We start from the raw sequence: 18,354 nt of genomic DNA on the forward strand, positions 1-18,354 counted from the left end.
AAAACACAAAAGATTGGTTCTCTAGCAACTAGCTTATTAATGAAACAGCATTTCCATTGCAACAGCTGTTTTAACATAAAAGGTATTAAAATGTAGAAATGTTTCAGAAACAAGCCAAGACACTTACAGAGGAAGGAACAGGTTCTTGGAATGCGATGCTCATTTCATGACAATAAAGATATAACAGGAGACGCTCACACTTCTAAAAAAAGCAAAAAATCAGTCAATGAAGCTGCAAAACATTTTAAGGTTGGTCTATAAACAACTATGTGATATATGGATTGTTCCGGAAATTAGTTTCCTGAGAAACTTGATCATTGTTTCAGATACAAAAATGTGAACAAAATAAATAGAAAAGCGTCATTAGGTCCCTCAGGCCCTCTCTGCCATTCAATAAGATTATGGATGATCTCCAACTTCAACTCTACTTCTTATCACTACCCTTAATATTCTTATATTCCTCTACTCTCTTCAAACCCCACTTAGGTGGCGTGCTATAGAGTTATGGAGATTGGTGCAGAACAAAAGTGTGGGATGAGAAGCACAATCACTAGACTCACATTAAAACCCCGATTCTTAAACTTTGGCACTTTTCAATATTTTTAAATCATTGCTCCAAACTATTTGGCAGATTTTAAACATTTCATAATTAAATTAGTTCTTACCATATACAATTTTAATTTACTTTCTACTAATTTAAATAATCCACTGACTTTAAAATAATATTCAATCATAACAGTTTGTCCTACTGATTTTGAGTTCAACAATGTCCTGTGAGGTTCTCCTTTAATGATTATCTTTCAGGAAAACCAAAGTTTTGGCTGCTCTAATCTTTCCTCCGAGCACATTATGGTTAGATTTAGCTTTGTTGTATTTTCTCTATTTTCAGCAATGTTTGTAAACTCCTTTACAACCTTTAAACAAGTACTGAACACAGCATTTAAGTGCAAAATTGACTTTGCAAAATTTCACTGTAATTTTGACTTATAATCTACTGCTCTGGTTAGTTTTCAATTTCCTTTAATTCTAAGAATATTGCACTAATTTTGCAAATTACAAGTCCATTCTTCCAAAATTAAGAAACCATTCTTCCAAGTTATCTCCATGACTCTGCTTGTAATAATGATGCTCAATTCATTACCTACTCATATCAACGTATACCACATATAGTTCTCAATGATAGTAAGTTGATGTACAAATAAAACAAATTTTACAAGTGTTCCAAATTCTTTTTCAAAATGTTAGGAAATTTTAAACAGTATAACTTAGATTCAGAACATGGGGAAAATAACTTACATTTAGTTTCCACAATAAAGTCACTTATAAGTCACAAGCAAGAGGGATTAAGAACCAACTCCAAAGTAACTCACCAAGTCAACAGTTCCTGCCCACTGATGACACATCCTCAGTAGGTTTTTTTTAAATTACTATTCAATTCTTTTCCAGTTCTCTATTTCATTTAGGATTGCAACTTTAACTTAAAAATACTTCATATTAAATTCGGCATTCCTCAGCATCCAAATGTACACATTTTTACGCTATCTATACTAATTGCTTACCAGTATCATACTGCTACATAGCTTGAATAAAGGAAAAATGAGAAATTTGAAAAGGAGAATAAACTTTTCTCTCAGTAAATGGGACTCACCCTTTGGTCAACTGGAGCCAGGCTTGGTCCAGTTTTTCCCTTCTTTATGTGATGCAGATTGTCACAATCATATTCCACTTCTGGTTTCGACAGGTCCCGACAAAATGTACAGATCCATTCCCCACTTCAGTGGGAACAAAGAAAAGGGGGTAAAAGTGACCTTTAATTATTCAGTATTCTGGGTAAATAGGAATCTTGCAATAATAAACTGTAAAAGACATTATAATATCTTCTAGCTTCAGCAAACAGCCTAATTAACCTCAGATTCAAATGTTAGGAGAACTTACCGTGCAGGGCAGAGTAATTCAGAAATTATCGTTTCGATCAAAATTGCCAAACTGCATAACTCTGGTTCTATTTGTCATAGCACTCCTTACACATGTTTACCTTCTGTATTTATATCTTCCTCCTGCGTTTTTAGACTTCTCATTTTACTTCATTTCTCATTTTTGGTCCAAATTTTTACTTGTTTTGTTGTTATATTTCTACCTGTTTAATTTGGATATAACACTTTAACAAGTTAAGGTGCACGTGCACATCACCTGTGCCCAGAGAATGTTTTGATTTCCTTAGCGTGTTTCTTTTAAACACATGTTGATTTCATCACCATGGTCAGTTTCTGTATGGGTTTTAATCATTAGAAAGAATTTTATTTCGAATACTTTTTCTTTACAGAATGAGAAAAGTGCATTTTTTTGTACTATGACACAAAACAAACATTTCCAGAATTTGGCAACGAACTCTTGATTATTCTATGACAATAATTTCCCTTGGTTGAGGGAGCATAAGCATTCGTCCTGAGGTTCTGTCATTTGTTTTTCATCACATTGTGTACAGATCTGATTGGGAGAGGCTAGGACCAAGAGCACAGCCTCAGAGTGAAGGGGACAATCTTTTAGAACAGATATGAGGGGTGTACCTTCAACCAGAGAGTAGGGCCTTTGTGGAATTCAAGTGACATAAGGTTGTGGAGGTCAAATTAGTGTTTTTAAGGCAGGGATAGATTGGTTCTTGAAGGGGGTCAAGGGTTACTGTGAGAAGGCAGGAGAATGGGGTTGAAAAATATATCAGCCATGATCAAATGGTGTGGCAGACTCAATGGGCTGAGTGGCCTAATTCTGCTTCTATCCCTTTCGGTCTTATGATCTATTCTTCCCCTGCTTAAGGAAGAAAGGAAACTGCAATAAATAAACAATATATTTTGACGACACAAGCCAACAATATGACATTCAGGCACTCAGTTATATGTACCTAACTGACAATTTAGGGGTGATGTATATTCAATGTGAAGAGCTAAATTTGATTACAAGACACATGCCTCATACAGTTGAACTTAGATGCACAGATAATGCAATAAAATCCATTGTTTCAATTTAAGTATTAAAAAATATTACTAAAAACGGGCGGTATAGCTAAAGTTCTAAATCTTAAGTTCGCCGCTATAACAATGTTAAGAACAGGACAGAGACTTACCTAGGAAAGTTGAGAAGTGTAGGTACATGACACGCAAGATGGAAAACCTTTGGACACTTGTCACAACACAGTAGATCTCCACCATTCTGACATACAGCACACCAATCCTCATTAGGGTCTTCGTCCTTATTATTGCTGTTGTCCCCTCCAGCTCGTGGTGAGCGATGCGCAAAATTACGGATTGGTGATTTTCCATTTACGGTATTGTTCAGTTGCCTGCAACTTCCAGTCTTGTCAAAAGTCTCCACCTTCACGTGGTTTTCGACTTGCCGAAGCCCCTCAATATCAGTCTCACTCTCAGAGTGCAAGTTGTTGGAAAGAGGTGGTGTCAAGCTGCTTTCAGGACTGCTCATCTAAATTTAGATGTAAACGCATGGGTTATTCTGCAATTAATGCTAGATACAAGTGTCATGAAATTTAATTCCCCTTCCATTCTTAGGTCCAAAAAGAGAGCCTCAGCAGCCCATTCTTTGTCCAAGGGTGCAGGTACCAAAGCTACTCCAAGGAATCTGCTTTGATCACTTGAGATGGTCACCAAGGCAGCTGAGCTTATATCTCCCCCTTCTCCTTGCGGTAAAGTACCTAGTATGTTTTTCACTTCTTACCGGAAGCCTCTAAATGGAAAACACTCTGGGCGTAAAACTTATACATCAGATTTTAAAAACTGTTCAAAAATCATTGCAAATGTCTTTTTACTATTATGGCAATATCTGAAATACTAAACTGTAGGTTCTGCTCTCCTACTTCCCATTTCCAAAAATAGGATTCAGGGTCTCCTCAGGGTCAAATACATGAATGTCAATGTCCCGGTTTTTTTTTCTGAAATATTCAAAATGTGATGAATTCCTTTATCTTCCATGATCTTTACAAAACAGAAAGGGTGACTGTGCTTTGAGTGCTAGCCCGGGCACAAATCAGTATGTTATCTATACTCAAAGCCTAAACTCACAATGCAGTTAACTTCACTTTGAATCCAGCTCTTTTTCTGTGGGAATTTCTGTCTTCTTTATAAACAAATAATAAAATGTCTGATAAAATATGCAGTTTTGCACTTAGAAAATTGAATTATCTTCATGGAATGTTGGACCGGGTTTAGATGGTGGGCTGGGGATGGATAGGGGGCGGTGTTGGACAGGGTTGGGGGCGGACACGGGGCTGTGTTGGACAGAGCTTGGGGCAGAGTTGAACGGGGTTGGTGGGTGGCCGGGGGTGGAGGCAGACAGGGACAGTGACATGCTTCTTCAAATTCCTCCCCACTTTTACTCTTCAGCTGTAATTTTCTTAACAACTGGGTGACTACTTATATGCGTTGCCAATTTTTAATAAAATCACAACAGGAAAGAGTGGTATAAGGTTTGTGAAAAATGGAATTTCAATGACTTGCTATGCAGCCAAAATCTATTACATATGTGCAATGCAGAGGAGGGGTATAGAGCCCGAAAAACATACTTGGTTGAGGTAGGTTCAAACGAGTCAACAGCTCCATTACAGGAGGAGCCAAGAGTACAATTTACAAGGATACTAGATCCTACAGCTCATCAAGCTTATATCTTATTCAGTTTGCTTCCAAGCAACATAATATATTAGTCGTCAGCTAGGTATACACAACCATGAAATATACACCAGCAGATCTCTGAAAGTACTACGAATGATTTTATCCACAGGAACATAACCAGGTTCTGTTAATAACAGTTTTTAAAAAGCCTTTATAAAGATGCATCCAAAAGAATGTTTAAACTGAAAATCTGTTTCTGCTCTACTTCAATTGGTAACAAAGTACTGGAATGTGTTAATTGATGCACGTGGGGAAAAATACAGAGTTAAAGTCAAGCTCAAAAATAAATCTTATTCAAGCAAAGGCCTACCACTAATATTTTTGATTAAGCCACAAGTTAGTTCAAATTTACCATACAAGCGCTTCTCCGACCATCTTCTAAATGTTCATGTTTTACAGAAGCACCAGTAAAGCTGCACACTTCATCCTCTGTGCCAGGTTCTTGTTTCACTCTGACTTGGTCTGGTCGAAAGACTGAGATCCCCCTCTCTGTACCTTGAGCTTTACCAGAGGAGCTACAGCTGTAAGAAGTACACTTACAATCAGCATACCAAGGTTAATTTTAATCTCAGAAATTCAAGTTCAGATTTTTGAGATTGCAAAATTTAAAGTAACACAAAACAGTGATGATATGGCAGTTACTGAGCACTTGAACTATAGATTGAATTGAATTACACTCAAATCAGGATGATTCAAAATTAAATGTCCCTGATTTTATCAGGTCAGAACTGCATTGCCCCAAAATAGCAAGTTAGAATGCTTCAGGTGAATTGAAGCATCCAATTGCTATTGATGGCTTTACATGAAATGAGTTTAGTTACTCTCAATCTAATAATGGAACATGTAACATTATTCTGCAAGCCCAACATTCCCAAAAAAATCTGCCAGATATAAAATTAGCAATTTTAGAGAAGTCAATAGTTGACCAGCATGGCAAATAGCTAACGGAATTCTGAGAGATTGAGCTGAGACAACATTGGGACAAACACAGGCAGTTTCGTTCTGCTCTTAAATGTGCAAAATGTGACCTAGATGCACTCTATGAACACAATGGACGCACAAAATGGAAAATATTGTATTCCCTAGTTTTATACATCCCCTAGGAGCACAAAACACAACTACCATTAACTTACCAATCAAAACATAGAATTGCGTAATATCAATTTGATATTTTCAAAGTACATGCTTGTTTGAAGTGTAGAATGTAGTGCAAGAGTCATATTATTGTGGGGAATTATAATCCTAGTCCCTTTGGGACTCTCTCTGATTTGGTATACTTCTTGATGTTCACTTTCAATGAAAGGTAAAGTAACTAAAGCCTTGACACAATGTATCTTAAGGTTTGATCTAACAATAATAAAAGGAAAGGGATTAAGCGTTGTTTGCTCATCTTCTGAACAGCTTTTCTTTCAAAGAAGTGTCAACCAGATAATAACATCCCAAGTATTACTGGAATTCAGGGATCGCTCCTCAATAATAAAACTTAACACTGAACAGTGTTTGAAGCTTTTATTTTTTAATTCTTTTAAAGGACGTGGGCATCACTAGCCAGGCCAGCATTCACTGCCTGTCCCTAATTGCCCAGTTGAATGTCAACCACATTGCTGGGGCCTGGAGTCACATGTAGGCCAGCAGATTCCATCCCCAAAGAACATTAGTGAACCAGATGGGTTTTTCCTGACAATCAACAATAGTTTCAAGCTCGTAATTAGATTTTTAATTCCAAATTATTATTGAATTGCCCCGTATTTATTGAATTTCACCATCTGCCAAGGTGGGATTTGAACCCAGGTCTCCAGAGTACAAGTTTAACGATAATACAATCAGGCCTGCCTTTATTATACAGCTTACAAATTAGTGATACAGAAACCAGAAATGGACAAAAGTATTCACAGGTGTAATACAGAACTGAACATGAGAGTTACAGTTGGTGAAACGTTCAATCACAATATTCAGAAGGAAAAGATAAAAATTATAATCTTGTTTGTAGCAAAGAATCGAACTTTAATCCAAGATCTGCTACAAGGGGAAGAATCAAGCTATTCTTTCAATATTATTCTTTCCTTTATGCTCTAATTAGTAACAGACTGTATTTTTGATTAAATTTAGGTCAAATTTATCATGGTTCAGCTGACTTATTGCTGATATATTATACAGAATCAGAGTCATATAGATTTATAGCAGAGAGAGAGACCCTTTTGTCCAACTCGTCCATGCCGACCAGATATCCTAAATTAATCTAGACCCATTTGTCAGGACTTGGCCCATTTCCTTCTAAACTCTTGTTATTCATCTACCCATACAGATGTCTTTTAAGTGTTGTAATTGTACCAGCCTCCACAACTTCCTCTGGCAACTCATTCCATACACACACTACCTCTGAGAAAAAGCGGTCCCTTAGGTCCTTTTTAAATCTTTCCCTTCTCACTCTAAACCTATGCCCTGTTGTTGGACTCTCCCAACCCAGGGAAAAGACTTGTCTATTTATCCTATCCATACTCCTCAATTTTATAAAACTCCAGAAGATCACCCCTCAGTCTCTGATACTCTAGGGAAATTAAAAAAGTTATTAGCATGCATGAGAAACTTTTCCTAATATGGTTGATAACGGTTTTTAAAAAAGCCTTTATAAAGATGCATCCAAAGAATGTTTAAACTGTAAATCTGTTTCTGCTCTACTTCAATTGGTAACGAAGTACTGGAATGTGTTAATTGATGCATGTAGGGAAAAATACAGAGTTAAAGTCAAGCTCAAAAAAAAATTCTTATTCAAGCAAAGGCCTACCACAAATATTTTTGTTAATAGGCACCTTTTACTAACTAATGTAAAAGGCATATAGAAACCCTGTACTTAGGGAGATGAGCTGATCGCCAAGGGTAAGATTCCTTACAAACACAATAGGCACCCTTTGACCCAAGTTAATGCAAAAGAATCTGGCCTGGAGTACTAAGAATTACTCACAAAACCAAAGGATGATTTTTCAGGTACATGGCTAAAATTGGCTTGTTAAGTAAGGAAACGGGACGCTTGTTTTGGGCCACTGACAGCCAGAATTGTACACCAGCACCATCTACAATCGCATGCCCTGGCATATCCCCCACTCAATCTATGATCTGGTTCGACGGAGGGCACAGGAAGGCATGCCAAGCGTACCTAAAAATGAGATGTCAAGCTGGTGAAGTTATCAAATAGGACCATTTGCATACTAAACAACATAAGTAGCAAGTAATAGACAGAGGTAAGTGATCCACAACCAAGAGATCTGATCCAAGTTCTGCAGTCCTATCAAATCCGGTCATGAATGTTAGTGAACAATTAAACAATTCATTGGACCAATCACCCCTTGCTTCTGCAAAGAAGTGAAAGCACCCACAGAAGGAAGGTTGACAGTGTTAAAACCATCACAAGAATAATTTCAGCAAGTTCAACAAACAGGAACTACTGAACTGCCTTCCCAATCAGCCACAACAGCCACTTTTGTCTCCAGACGTTCATTCATGCAAATATACATGCCAGAGAGTGTTTCTAAAGGATTTAGAGTTTTAAGTAGTAGACGTATATGCTGACTGTTCAAAATTGTTTTGCTGCGACTAGAGACTATTTACTTGCACTAAGTGTTAGTTCTTGTTAAAGACCGAAACCTGGTCTGTGCTGTTAACCTAGGTCTAAAATAAAGGTAAATTGTGGAATCTACATACATTTTAACATCTTAATTTTTGTGACAAGGGAAGTAAGGGCCTCAACAGTCACAGAAAATTTCAGCAGAGCTGTCCCTCAAACCTAAGTTCATACATACAGGTGCGTGACCGCGAGGGAGTGAGAGCGAGAGAGATGTTCGGGCCGGAGGTGCACACCAGTTTGAAATGGACGTCGCACTAGTAGTTTTCTACAGCAAGAACAGGATACTGGACAGTGCGAAAAGAAACTTTATCCAGGCCTGACCTGGAAGTTGACTGTGTATAATGATTAAAACTGGGAACTCTGCTCACTCAAGGTTGAGCTATGAAACGCCAGCTGACATCACATAGTTCAGCACCTCCCAAATGTTGATCCTGGAAAATTTTAGATCTGCAGAATTTGCTGAGAGAAATGTTGGGTCATGGGAGTTTTCACAAGGGCAGTGCTTTAAGATTTTCAACATAACCATCTTAATTGAAATGGACAAGCTTTGTAAGATAACGAATCTTTGAAATAACATTTTTGAGGATGCTCAAAGTAGGAAAATGATTTGGAGATGCCGGTGTTGGACTAGGGTGTACAAAGTTAAAAATCTCACAACATCAAGTTATAGTCCAACAGGTTTAATTGGAAGCACACTAGCTTTCGGAACGATGCGCCGAAAAGCTAGTATGCTTCCAATTAAACCTGTTGGACTATAACCTGGCGTTGAGAATTTTAACAAAGTGGGAAAAGTTATGCCGTTTTTGCGAACTATGTAACTTTAAAAAGCTACACAGCTGTATCTTTGCAAACTGCTTATGAACCATGCTTTCCAAAAACAGCTGCCAGCTGCCTGATTTGTTCCCAAACTGCATATTGAGGTTGCATGTTCAGCAATGTCTCACTCAACCAGCTGCTTCATGCATCTGGCCACATGCAACCTCAATATAGATCCTGCACTTTTTGATTGACACACTATTTGATCGCTTCCTTCGCTGGAAGCTTGCACGTTGGCACTATGTCCAACAAAACCAGTAGTGTCTATGCCTAAAATGCAATATATTTCAACACACCTTTGTCGAAGTCAAAAAAAATTGAGTGAAAGTTCATCATCCCAATGTTAGAATTCCACCAAATGGCAGAAGTTGCACATCTTTGATATAGTGTAAGTACACCTAACACTGTTTAGTAGATTCCAGAATTTTGATTCAGCAATGAAAGACAACAAATTGCCATTTTCCCAGACAACTTTGGGATGGACCATTAATTTAGCTGTCCACAACCAAAGACCCAAATAAATATATAAGTTGGTTGTAGGGTTTGCCATTTAACAGTAATCAAACTTTGAAAGGTACTTCTTTATTTCTAAAGTACTTTTATATTGCCTAGTGATCTTCAACTAAATACAGGATTGTTTGTATTTGCAATAGCAAAATATGAACTAACTGGAACAGCCACTTTACAGACAACCAAACGAAGTTGTATTTTAACAGTTGAAACTCCACTGATCAATTATGCCTCTCGATGGCAAAGGAACTTAAATCAATCAACAAAATGTCTTAAAGTAGAAGTAGCATCTCAAATGGTGCTTGAATAACTATTTCCAAATGATTTAACATTGGCTGTATTTTTGAAGTTACCAGAATATTCCTTTAATTTTATTAGTTCCACCACAAATTCAAGAAGGAAGTGGTAAACAAATTCAGGGCTTCGAAGTGGCGCTAGTTCAATAATAGGAATCTTAGTCAGAACCAGAACTGCAGTAGTTAACACTGCTGCCATATTATAAGCAGCACTGCCTTTACAGTACAACTTTACTACGCAGTGTACACAGATCAACACTAAAACAGTATCACACTTGCAGGGTTCGGTTTCTGGTTGAATAAATTTTAATCATTCGAACACAAGGACAACAGCATTTATTCCCTCATAATATTAATCCAAAATAAACTTAAAGTTTCCAAAGAGATTCAATGCATTTTGGGTATTGTTTCATATGTTACCTTGGAGAAGCAGAGATCTATACTACATTTTGTGCTAATCCCAAATAGCACAAGATGATATGAATGATCAGACTAGACTTGCACTACAGTTTTCTTGTCAACATTCACTCAAAACTTCATTTAACAGAGGCTGGAAAACACCACCTGAAATGAGCATTGACAAGTTTTAAAGAACTTACCTGCCTCTGCTGCCAGTGCTAGAAGTACTCGAGGGTCTGACCGGAGTGTGAGAGTTAGCCATTGCTAAGGCTGCAACTGAGAAAAGATATTATTAGATGTTACTGTGAAGGTTTGACGATATATATTAGTGAATGAAACACAATGCCATTGCATGCACAGCCTGTAGGGAATCAAGAGTTCTATCATTACAAATGGTTTTATGATCACTTCAGTGTTTTATTTCTAATGTGATTGATAAAGTGGCATTGGCAAAGTTATTACGATTATGGCAATGACACACCAAGGCAGCTTAATGTGAACTTCAACTCTGTGAACCTTTTCTTCCTGGATTTGCCACTGCATATAAGCCTTTTTGAGAGTCCTGCCACAAACTAAGGGACATTCCTTGAAGATAATTTCATAACTTTCAGAACATGCTCAAATTATTCTTTAAAATTTCAGTTATGACAAGTGTCCTTATAAAAATCACTGTTGAAGGCTTATCAGTTATGGGAGAGTTCAAGCAAAAAGGTTTAAGCATCAGTGACATTAATCTGAAACGGAGTTAAAAGTTATATACTGTTCTTGAACAAGATTTAATCTCAATATTCATAACCTAATGACTAGTGCAGTCCATTTCAGTTTCTAAAAATGTAGTGGCCTAAAGGATGATACACAACTCTTAACAGCTGACCCTTTCAACATCTGCAGTGTAACAGGTGTGCTGTTAAACACACAGTGCTGGGTAGAATAACATTTGAATCAAAATAACCAACTGAATACAGATTTTGAATGTGTGAGAAAGGCATCCCCATCCACTAGACAGTAGACCTTATAAGCGTGGAACTCAAATGATCCATCTAGTCAAGATTTTTAAGATGCTGTGCCGCTGCTGATGTTGGGCGTTCTTATCTCTTCTTCATCCTGTGTCTTACAGTAGAGGTGTATTCTATCTTTTGGGAATAGACATCTAGGGATTGCATATTCCTCAGTAATGGTGAAGGAAACCCCACAATCAAATAATGAATTGATTTACTCATTAGACGTGCACCATTATGCTGAAGGAAAGGGCTACACAAGTAATTTCTCATTTCCCAATATACAGCCAAAGTTACGTTAACTAACTGTTATAAAGAGTGAAGCAAGTACTCTTCTGGGACTTATTATGAAGTGTGCTTTGTTGCAGGCAAAGGCATACTGTTAAGCAGTCAACTCACACTGCAAATACAAACAAGTCAATTAAATGTAATCCAAACCATTATCTCCCTAATGGGCTGCCTTATTTCTTTTCCTTTACGGGGAATGTGCAAAGTTCCATTTAAAGGTTCAATAAAACTAAATCAGCACTATTTACCAAGACATAATTTTATAATTCCTGGCAGACAGGTGAGCATACTGGAAATCTTCTGAATAGTCTTACAAAGAGGAATGTTTTGGATGTTAAGTGACCTTAAAGCAGGCCTCATACAAATAGTGGTCATACAAGTTGTGTGTTTGGTCAACTTACTATAGCCAAGCCACAGGACAGTGTGCTGAGAATTTAAGAGGTGGCACTTTCATGTAGGGCAGCAGTTACCGCTGAATGTTCTAATATGTCTCCATACACATAATTTTCATAACACTAGTTTAACTTGTGCAAACAGACTTAACTGTCGAGAAAGGGTTTAAATGAGGAGGACATGTGGAATTAATTACAGCCTTCTTTGTTGGCACCACTGGGCTCAAACCAAAAACTCATAACTCTGGTAACATGGCAAATGGCGTAATTCAAAAATTAAAGGTCTCTTGTGCCACAGTGGTAATGCTCCTACCTCTGGATCAAATGGTCTGAGTTCAAATCCCATCTGCTACAGAAATATAAAATGTGCCTGAACAGGTTCATTAAAAATAATTGAGGGGAAATCCCATCCTGGGCCAGTTACAGCATAGCTGGCTCCAGTGAACAAGAAAAACAGACGATTATCAGCAGAACCAGTTCTGGTGGGCAACTCTTGAAGACTGATATCTAATTGTTATGAAAGCAACGAAAATTTATCAGCAAAATTTTGCATGAACTTCTTCCATAAAAATCTTCCGCATCTAGAATTTGTATAACTGAATTTAGTTATAATACAGTAAAATTTTCAAGCAAGTGAATTGAATTTACAATTACACTACCTATTATTTCTAACTGTCCTTTAGAATTCAGGACAAAAATGAAACTATTTTTAACTGTGCAATAGAATTAGAATCCCTACAGTGTGGAAACAGTCACATCAGACCCTCAGGAGAGCAAACCACCTAGACCCATTCCCCTACCCTATTATCCTATATTTATCCCCCAACTAATGCAACTAACCGATATATCCTTGAACACTATGGGCAAATTAGCATAGCCAGTTCACCGAACCTGCACATCTTTGGATTGTGGGAGGAAATCAAAGCACCCAGAGGAAACTCACACAGACACAGGGAGAATGTGCAAACTCCAGACAGTTGCCAGAGACTGGAATCGAACCTAGGTCCCTGATGCTGTGAGGCAGCAGTGCTAACCACTGAGCCACCGTGCCACATACAACACTTCTCAATTTATGCCACTGACATAAGTCTTATGCAAATACACCAGTAAAGTATTTATTCTACAGCACAAATTCACCCAGAATTAGAATTAAACATCAGATGTCTGAATTAATGGCTCATTGGTTAGCACTGTGGCTCAGTGCCAAGACTTATTGAGCCAAATGGTCTGTTTCCACACTGTAGGGATTCTATGATTCTAATGCAATCTTTCAACTTTTAACAGTATGCACGTAAGATTCAGTCAGCTCTTGCAAAACAAATATTACTCTCGAACTTACATTCTGGCATTCTGGATCTTACAACATCGCAGAATAATACACAAGAGGCAGGCACTTGTTTCACAGTTTTTGAATAGAACTTTCTAATTAGCCTTAGATACCAAAAGGTTTGAAGGTTCTTTCAAGTATATACCTAATTCTCTCTGAAAGGGACTACTGAATTTCATTCCATGACCTCCTCAGGCAATGCATTCAATTACATGAACAAATTTTCTAATAAATTGATAAAAGTACAAAATCGGTGTTAGAAAAATACTTAATAGACTAATTACAAACAATGAAATTCACTGGCAAAATTTCTAAGAATCTTTACCAATTATTTAGTGTCAATACATTTGCATGGCTATTTCTAGATTATTGCATTTTGCTTACTTGCAGGTCCAGGGGATGGTGCTGAGGGTCCAGGGGATGGGTTTGAACCTGAAGAGGCTGGCGGTGGTAGTGATGGTGGGTGGTGGTGACTGTCTGAGATAAATCTGCTCAACAAGTTATCTAATGTACTCGATCCAGCATCATCCAGCTGCAGACAGTATTAATATTGAAGAAAATAAGCAAAGGATCAGGTTTTTTTGGAAAACAACTCAAATCAAGGTACATGTTGCTTTATGTTACAGAATGGAGGAAAAACTAGACCAAATTATGTAAAATAAAACAAAGATCTGTAGATGCTGGAGATCTGCAACTAAAACAGAAACTCAGCACATAAGACTGCAGTTACCAGGCTTGAAACATTAACTCTGCTTTCTCCCTTCAGATGCTGTTAGACCTGACCTTCTCCAGTAAGTTAGTCTCAAAAACAGAAATTGCTAGAAAAAAATCAGCACTTAGACAAGAGTCACCAGACTTGAAACATTAGCAGCTTTCTCCACAGATATGATGCCAGACTTTGATTTTCTCCAGCAATTCCTATTTTTGAGGCTAAAGAGTGCTTCCCTCCCCACCCTCCCAATTTACAAATCCTGCTCTTCCTATTAGATTAGATTCCCTACAGTGTGGAAACAGGCCCTTCAGCCCAACAAGTCCACATCGACCCTCCAAACAGTAACCCACCCAGACCCATTTACCCCTGATTAATGAAGCTGGATTGTGGGAGGAAACCGGAGCACCTGGAGAAAACCCACGCAGACACGGGGAGAATGTGCAAACTCCATACATACAGTCGCCTGAGCTTGGAATTGAACCCGGGTCCCAGGTGCTGAGAGGCAGCAGTGCTAACCACTGAGCCACCGTGCCACCATTAAACTTGACAGATTGCATCGCAACAATCTAACAGCAGTGGATATTACTAACAGAGTATAAACTTGATAAGAATTAGCTTGGACCATCTGCATGGCACTTTCAGATCTATTAAAAAGTATAATGAAGTCAATGTTACTGGCCCTCACATAATTAAAAGAATATACAGGGATTCACGAGTAGATGCAACAAGGATGGTAGGGGTGAGAAAATGTATTTAAAGGAAAGGTTTAAGGGTCTCTTCTCGAGACAAGGTGGAGAAGTAATCTAACAGAAATATTTAAGCTAATGAAATCATTTGAGCTGGCATACATAAAGAACAGGTTCCAACTTAGAGTTGCCCAAAACAAGATGGCATAAAACACAAAATGAATAATAATAGATCCAAAAGGGAATGCAGGATAAATGCCTTTCCCCAAAGAATGGCACAAATGTGCAGCAAGGAAAATATCAGATTGATGGGGAGGATAGTCAGTGGAGAAAATTGGATAAATATCTGAGAAAAAGAAATTGAAGGTCACGATAGGGTCAGAAAAGATTATGTGGAGCATAAAATGGGAGCCAAATAGTCTGTTCCTGTATTGTACACTCTTGAACAGGCACTGCACAATTACTATGTAAATCATAGGTACTACTAGCCCTCGCTAATGAAGCTACAGCTTTCAGCACATTCAGGGAAACATTTACTTAATGTGAATTGATTCTCAAATTAATCCAGAGAAACAGCTCTAGTCTTGCAAATCATCTTGTTGCAACAGTTAGTCAGAAACAACCTGGAAGCAGGCATTTTAAATCTTGATTGTTCATATGGTACTTCCAGCATCATGCTTTAACTCATTGAAAGCAAATTTATTGTACATTACATTTCAACGGTGGCTATAGGAGGTGGAAGACAAAAATATTATTTGCATTTAATCAGTAAATTGACAAATGACAGTAGTTACTTACTATCTATAACATTTTACAAACTGAAAGAAAAACAGTCTATTCAATGGAAACTTCATGATACTGACCTGAATGGGTGGGATATCTGGAAGTGGAGGGAGGTTCTCTGGATTAGTCACTGAAGGAATCAACTCTATTGCAGCAACTGTGGGACTGGTGGGCCCTCTGTTTGCACCAGCCAAGCTCGCAGTGGTAGGGCTGGTTGGATTTGGAATGTTGTTGTGCACGGAGGCTGCAGAAAATGGTCCTGTGTGTCCAGGGTTTGTATGCTAATCAGAAGGTAAAACAGTTCATGCATTTTAATTTAATACTCAATAAAACAGTTTAAAAAAACTCCTCCATCCATTCCAACAGGAATGTTTGCTTTTTAAACTTAGAAACAATTGGACTTTCTAGAATTACAAATTTTCATTTTTTTACTCAGTCGATATGGAACAAAAGAATAGGCTCTAAATGACAATTCTGGAAAGACAATGGAGAGAAAGGGACTGAAAGTTAGCAAAATTCTAGGTTGGAGATTTCATCCCATTGATGCCATAAGCAATATTTTAGGACAGAGGAAGTGAGAGGCGTAAGAAACCAGTAAGTGTGGGGGGGATGGAAGCAGTCAGCAGAAAGATTGCAAGTGAGCTGCAGAAAAGACAAACGCTAATAGTTCCAGGCTTCAGGAATTGAACTGATTGAATTTCAGTTGTTCAGTCCACCTGATTAATCATGTCAGGTTTGCCTCTTGCTGATTAATTTCCTTTTGTTTGGCAATCAGTTCGCTGTGCATTAAGAGTTGCAGCAAACCTTATTCAATTATATAGTTGTAGACATCTTGATGGTTAAATGTGACACTTTATAGACTGTTGCATAGGCACGCAATTAGATGGAACGCTTGTTAGCTATGACGGAGCAATATATATTTAATTTCAGGTACAAAACATGCATTCTTTCCCACCTGATGTAAATTTGTTCTCTGTTAAAAAAATAAGCTGATGCCACCTGCCTTTGTATCAGTGAATCCAATATCTATGTACACAGTAGAATACAATATATAGAAATGCAAGATTTTGATGGCTACTTTCATGATCTCGAGGTGACACAAGTGGCTTTGTAAGAAATGGCCACTATTGTAATTTAGAGAACACCATTCAGTCTGCATATTGCAAGCTACCACAAACTGCAATGGAATAATAGATTAGACCCTTTGCTTTGGGTTTTGATTGAGGGTTAAATGTGGGATATAGAGTTCTTCAAGTATTGAAAAAGCATGAAGAACCCAAAATTCCATTCTGCAAGGAAACACCAGCTCAAAGTATGTGGTCAAGTTTGAGGAATGGGGTTTGAGTCTATAAATTTGACTCAGGTAAGAACATTATTTGATTCAAAGGCCAACACAAATTCTTAAGGAATGAGATAAGCTGCTCTTCGGTTTCCAGACTTGCATGATTGCTGACTTGGCCATGATCTGAAATCTGTCAAAAATATGCAAGCTGCAAAGGTTGATTATAAAATTACAATGTTTTGCACACAATATTATCACATTAGGAATTTTATTATAACAGGGTAACTAAAATAGAAGGAATATACCCAAGTTACTTTTTATGAGAACTACCAATTGCAAATTTCTGAGGAAGACTGGTTACCTGCCGTGGCATTTGAGGCATCATTGGGTACTGATGTCCATTATGTCGAGACATTCCAGCCATACGGGCAGCATTTTGTGCCAGTCTCATCTGGTGGGCTTGATGTGCCTGGTGAGCCTGAAGTGCAGCACCATTCAAATTTCCTCTGGGCATGGCTTGCATGCTAATCAAACGTGGTGGCTAAGAAGACGTGAATTAAAATAATTAAAATACTTGGAAGTTAATTTCCCATTTAGACTGTGTATGGGTACAAACTCCTTTGTCTTGAATGAGAAGCCGGGGGGTTAGTTGTGGAGACAAACTGCCACACCTACAATTTCTGAATCACAATTATCCGCTTTCCAGCTATGCTGAACCTATGATCTTCACATTTTGCACAACTTCTATAAATTCTCTCAGTGGAATGCAATGTGATGCCATAAGAGAGTCAATTATATTGATGAATTCATATTTTACATACTTTTAGGCCTACCTTCTTGACACTTAAATGTTGAAGCCTTCACTCAACCAATGCGAATAAAATTCTGCCTGTACAAAGTGTGCAACAATGGGACACCTAACCTATAATTGTTATAGTATTATCAAATAATAACACTGCCATACAGGAAAAAGCAAATGCACAATATCTGTTTTTTGATACATCTTTCTCATATTTATAAACAGCTATCCCTCCCTTATCAAGAGGAAAGAGTGGACCGAGTTTTTATAATATGACATAACATACCTGCTGCTGGACCATCTGTGGCCCTGTTGTCCTGGGGTGCTGTCCTACTGGGTGGCTCATCCTCATTTGTTGCATCTGCTGTTGCTTCTGTGCAAACTGCTGCTGCATGTGCTGCAGACGCAACTGTGCAAGATTAATTTGACCCTGAGGTTTTCCCCCAGCTGGCCCCTGGCTTTGGGAACCATGCCCAATAACTACATTGGGAGTGTAACCTGGAGGGTTCGGCTTGTTTTCAATCACAAGGTTGCCTAGTTAGAAAATAAAAATCAAGTCTCCAAGTTAATTTTTACCTGCACTTAATTACGTACATTATTAAAAATGCCAATATAACATTTGCTCTTGGTGGTTCTAAAAGGTACCATAGTTTTTCTAACATATTTCAGTTTAGAGTACAAAGCTGTAAAACAACATTGATTCTGAAACTGTGGAAGGAAAGCCAAATTCAAGTCTGTACAGCAGGAAAAACCAAGTCAGGAAAGATT

General features: G+C 37.9%; 1 protein-coding gene across 2 annotated transcripts in view; it reads right to left on the reverse strand.

Annotated features, from left to right (window-relative positions):
- Window positions 1-18,354, reverse strand: part of trim33 (tripartite motif containing 33) — a 144,120-nt gene that overhangs the window by 23,072 nt on the left and 102,694 nt on the right. For both annotated transcript variants that reach the window (XM_072563377.1, XM_072563376.1), the window contains exons 9-17: window positions 17,873-18,120; window positions 17,149-17,328; window positions 15,586-15,786; window positions 13,709-13,856; window positions 10,520-10,595; window positions 5,029-5,197; window positions 3,122-3,474; window positions 1,649-1,772; window positions 128-202 (exon numbers count right to left, since the gene is read on the reverse strand). In XM_072563377.1, coding sequence (XP_072419478.1) covers window positions 128-202; window positions 1,649-1,772; window positions 3,122-3,474; window positions 5,029-5,197; window positions 10,520-10,595; window positions 13,709-13,856; window positions 15,586-15,786; window positions 17,149-17,328; window positions 17,873-18,120 — 1,574 coding nt within the window. The remainder of the gene's footprint in view (window positions 1-127; window positions 203-1,648; window positions 1,773-3,121; window positions 3,475-5,028; window positions 5,198-10,519; window positions 10,596-13,708; window positions 13,857-15,585; window positions 15,787-17,148; window positions 17,329-17,872; window positions 18,121-18,354) is intronic.

This window comes from Chiloscyllium punctatum, chromosome 45 (assembly GCF_047496795.1).
Source record: "Chiloscyllium punctatum isolate Juve2018m chromosome 45, sChiPun1.3, whole genome shotgun sequence".
NCBI classification, from domain to species: domain Eukaryota; kingdom Metazoa; phylum Chordata; class Chondrichthyes; order Orectolobiformes; family Hemiscylliidae; genus Chiloscyllium; species Chiloscyllium punctatum.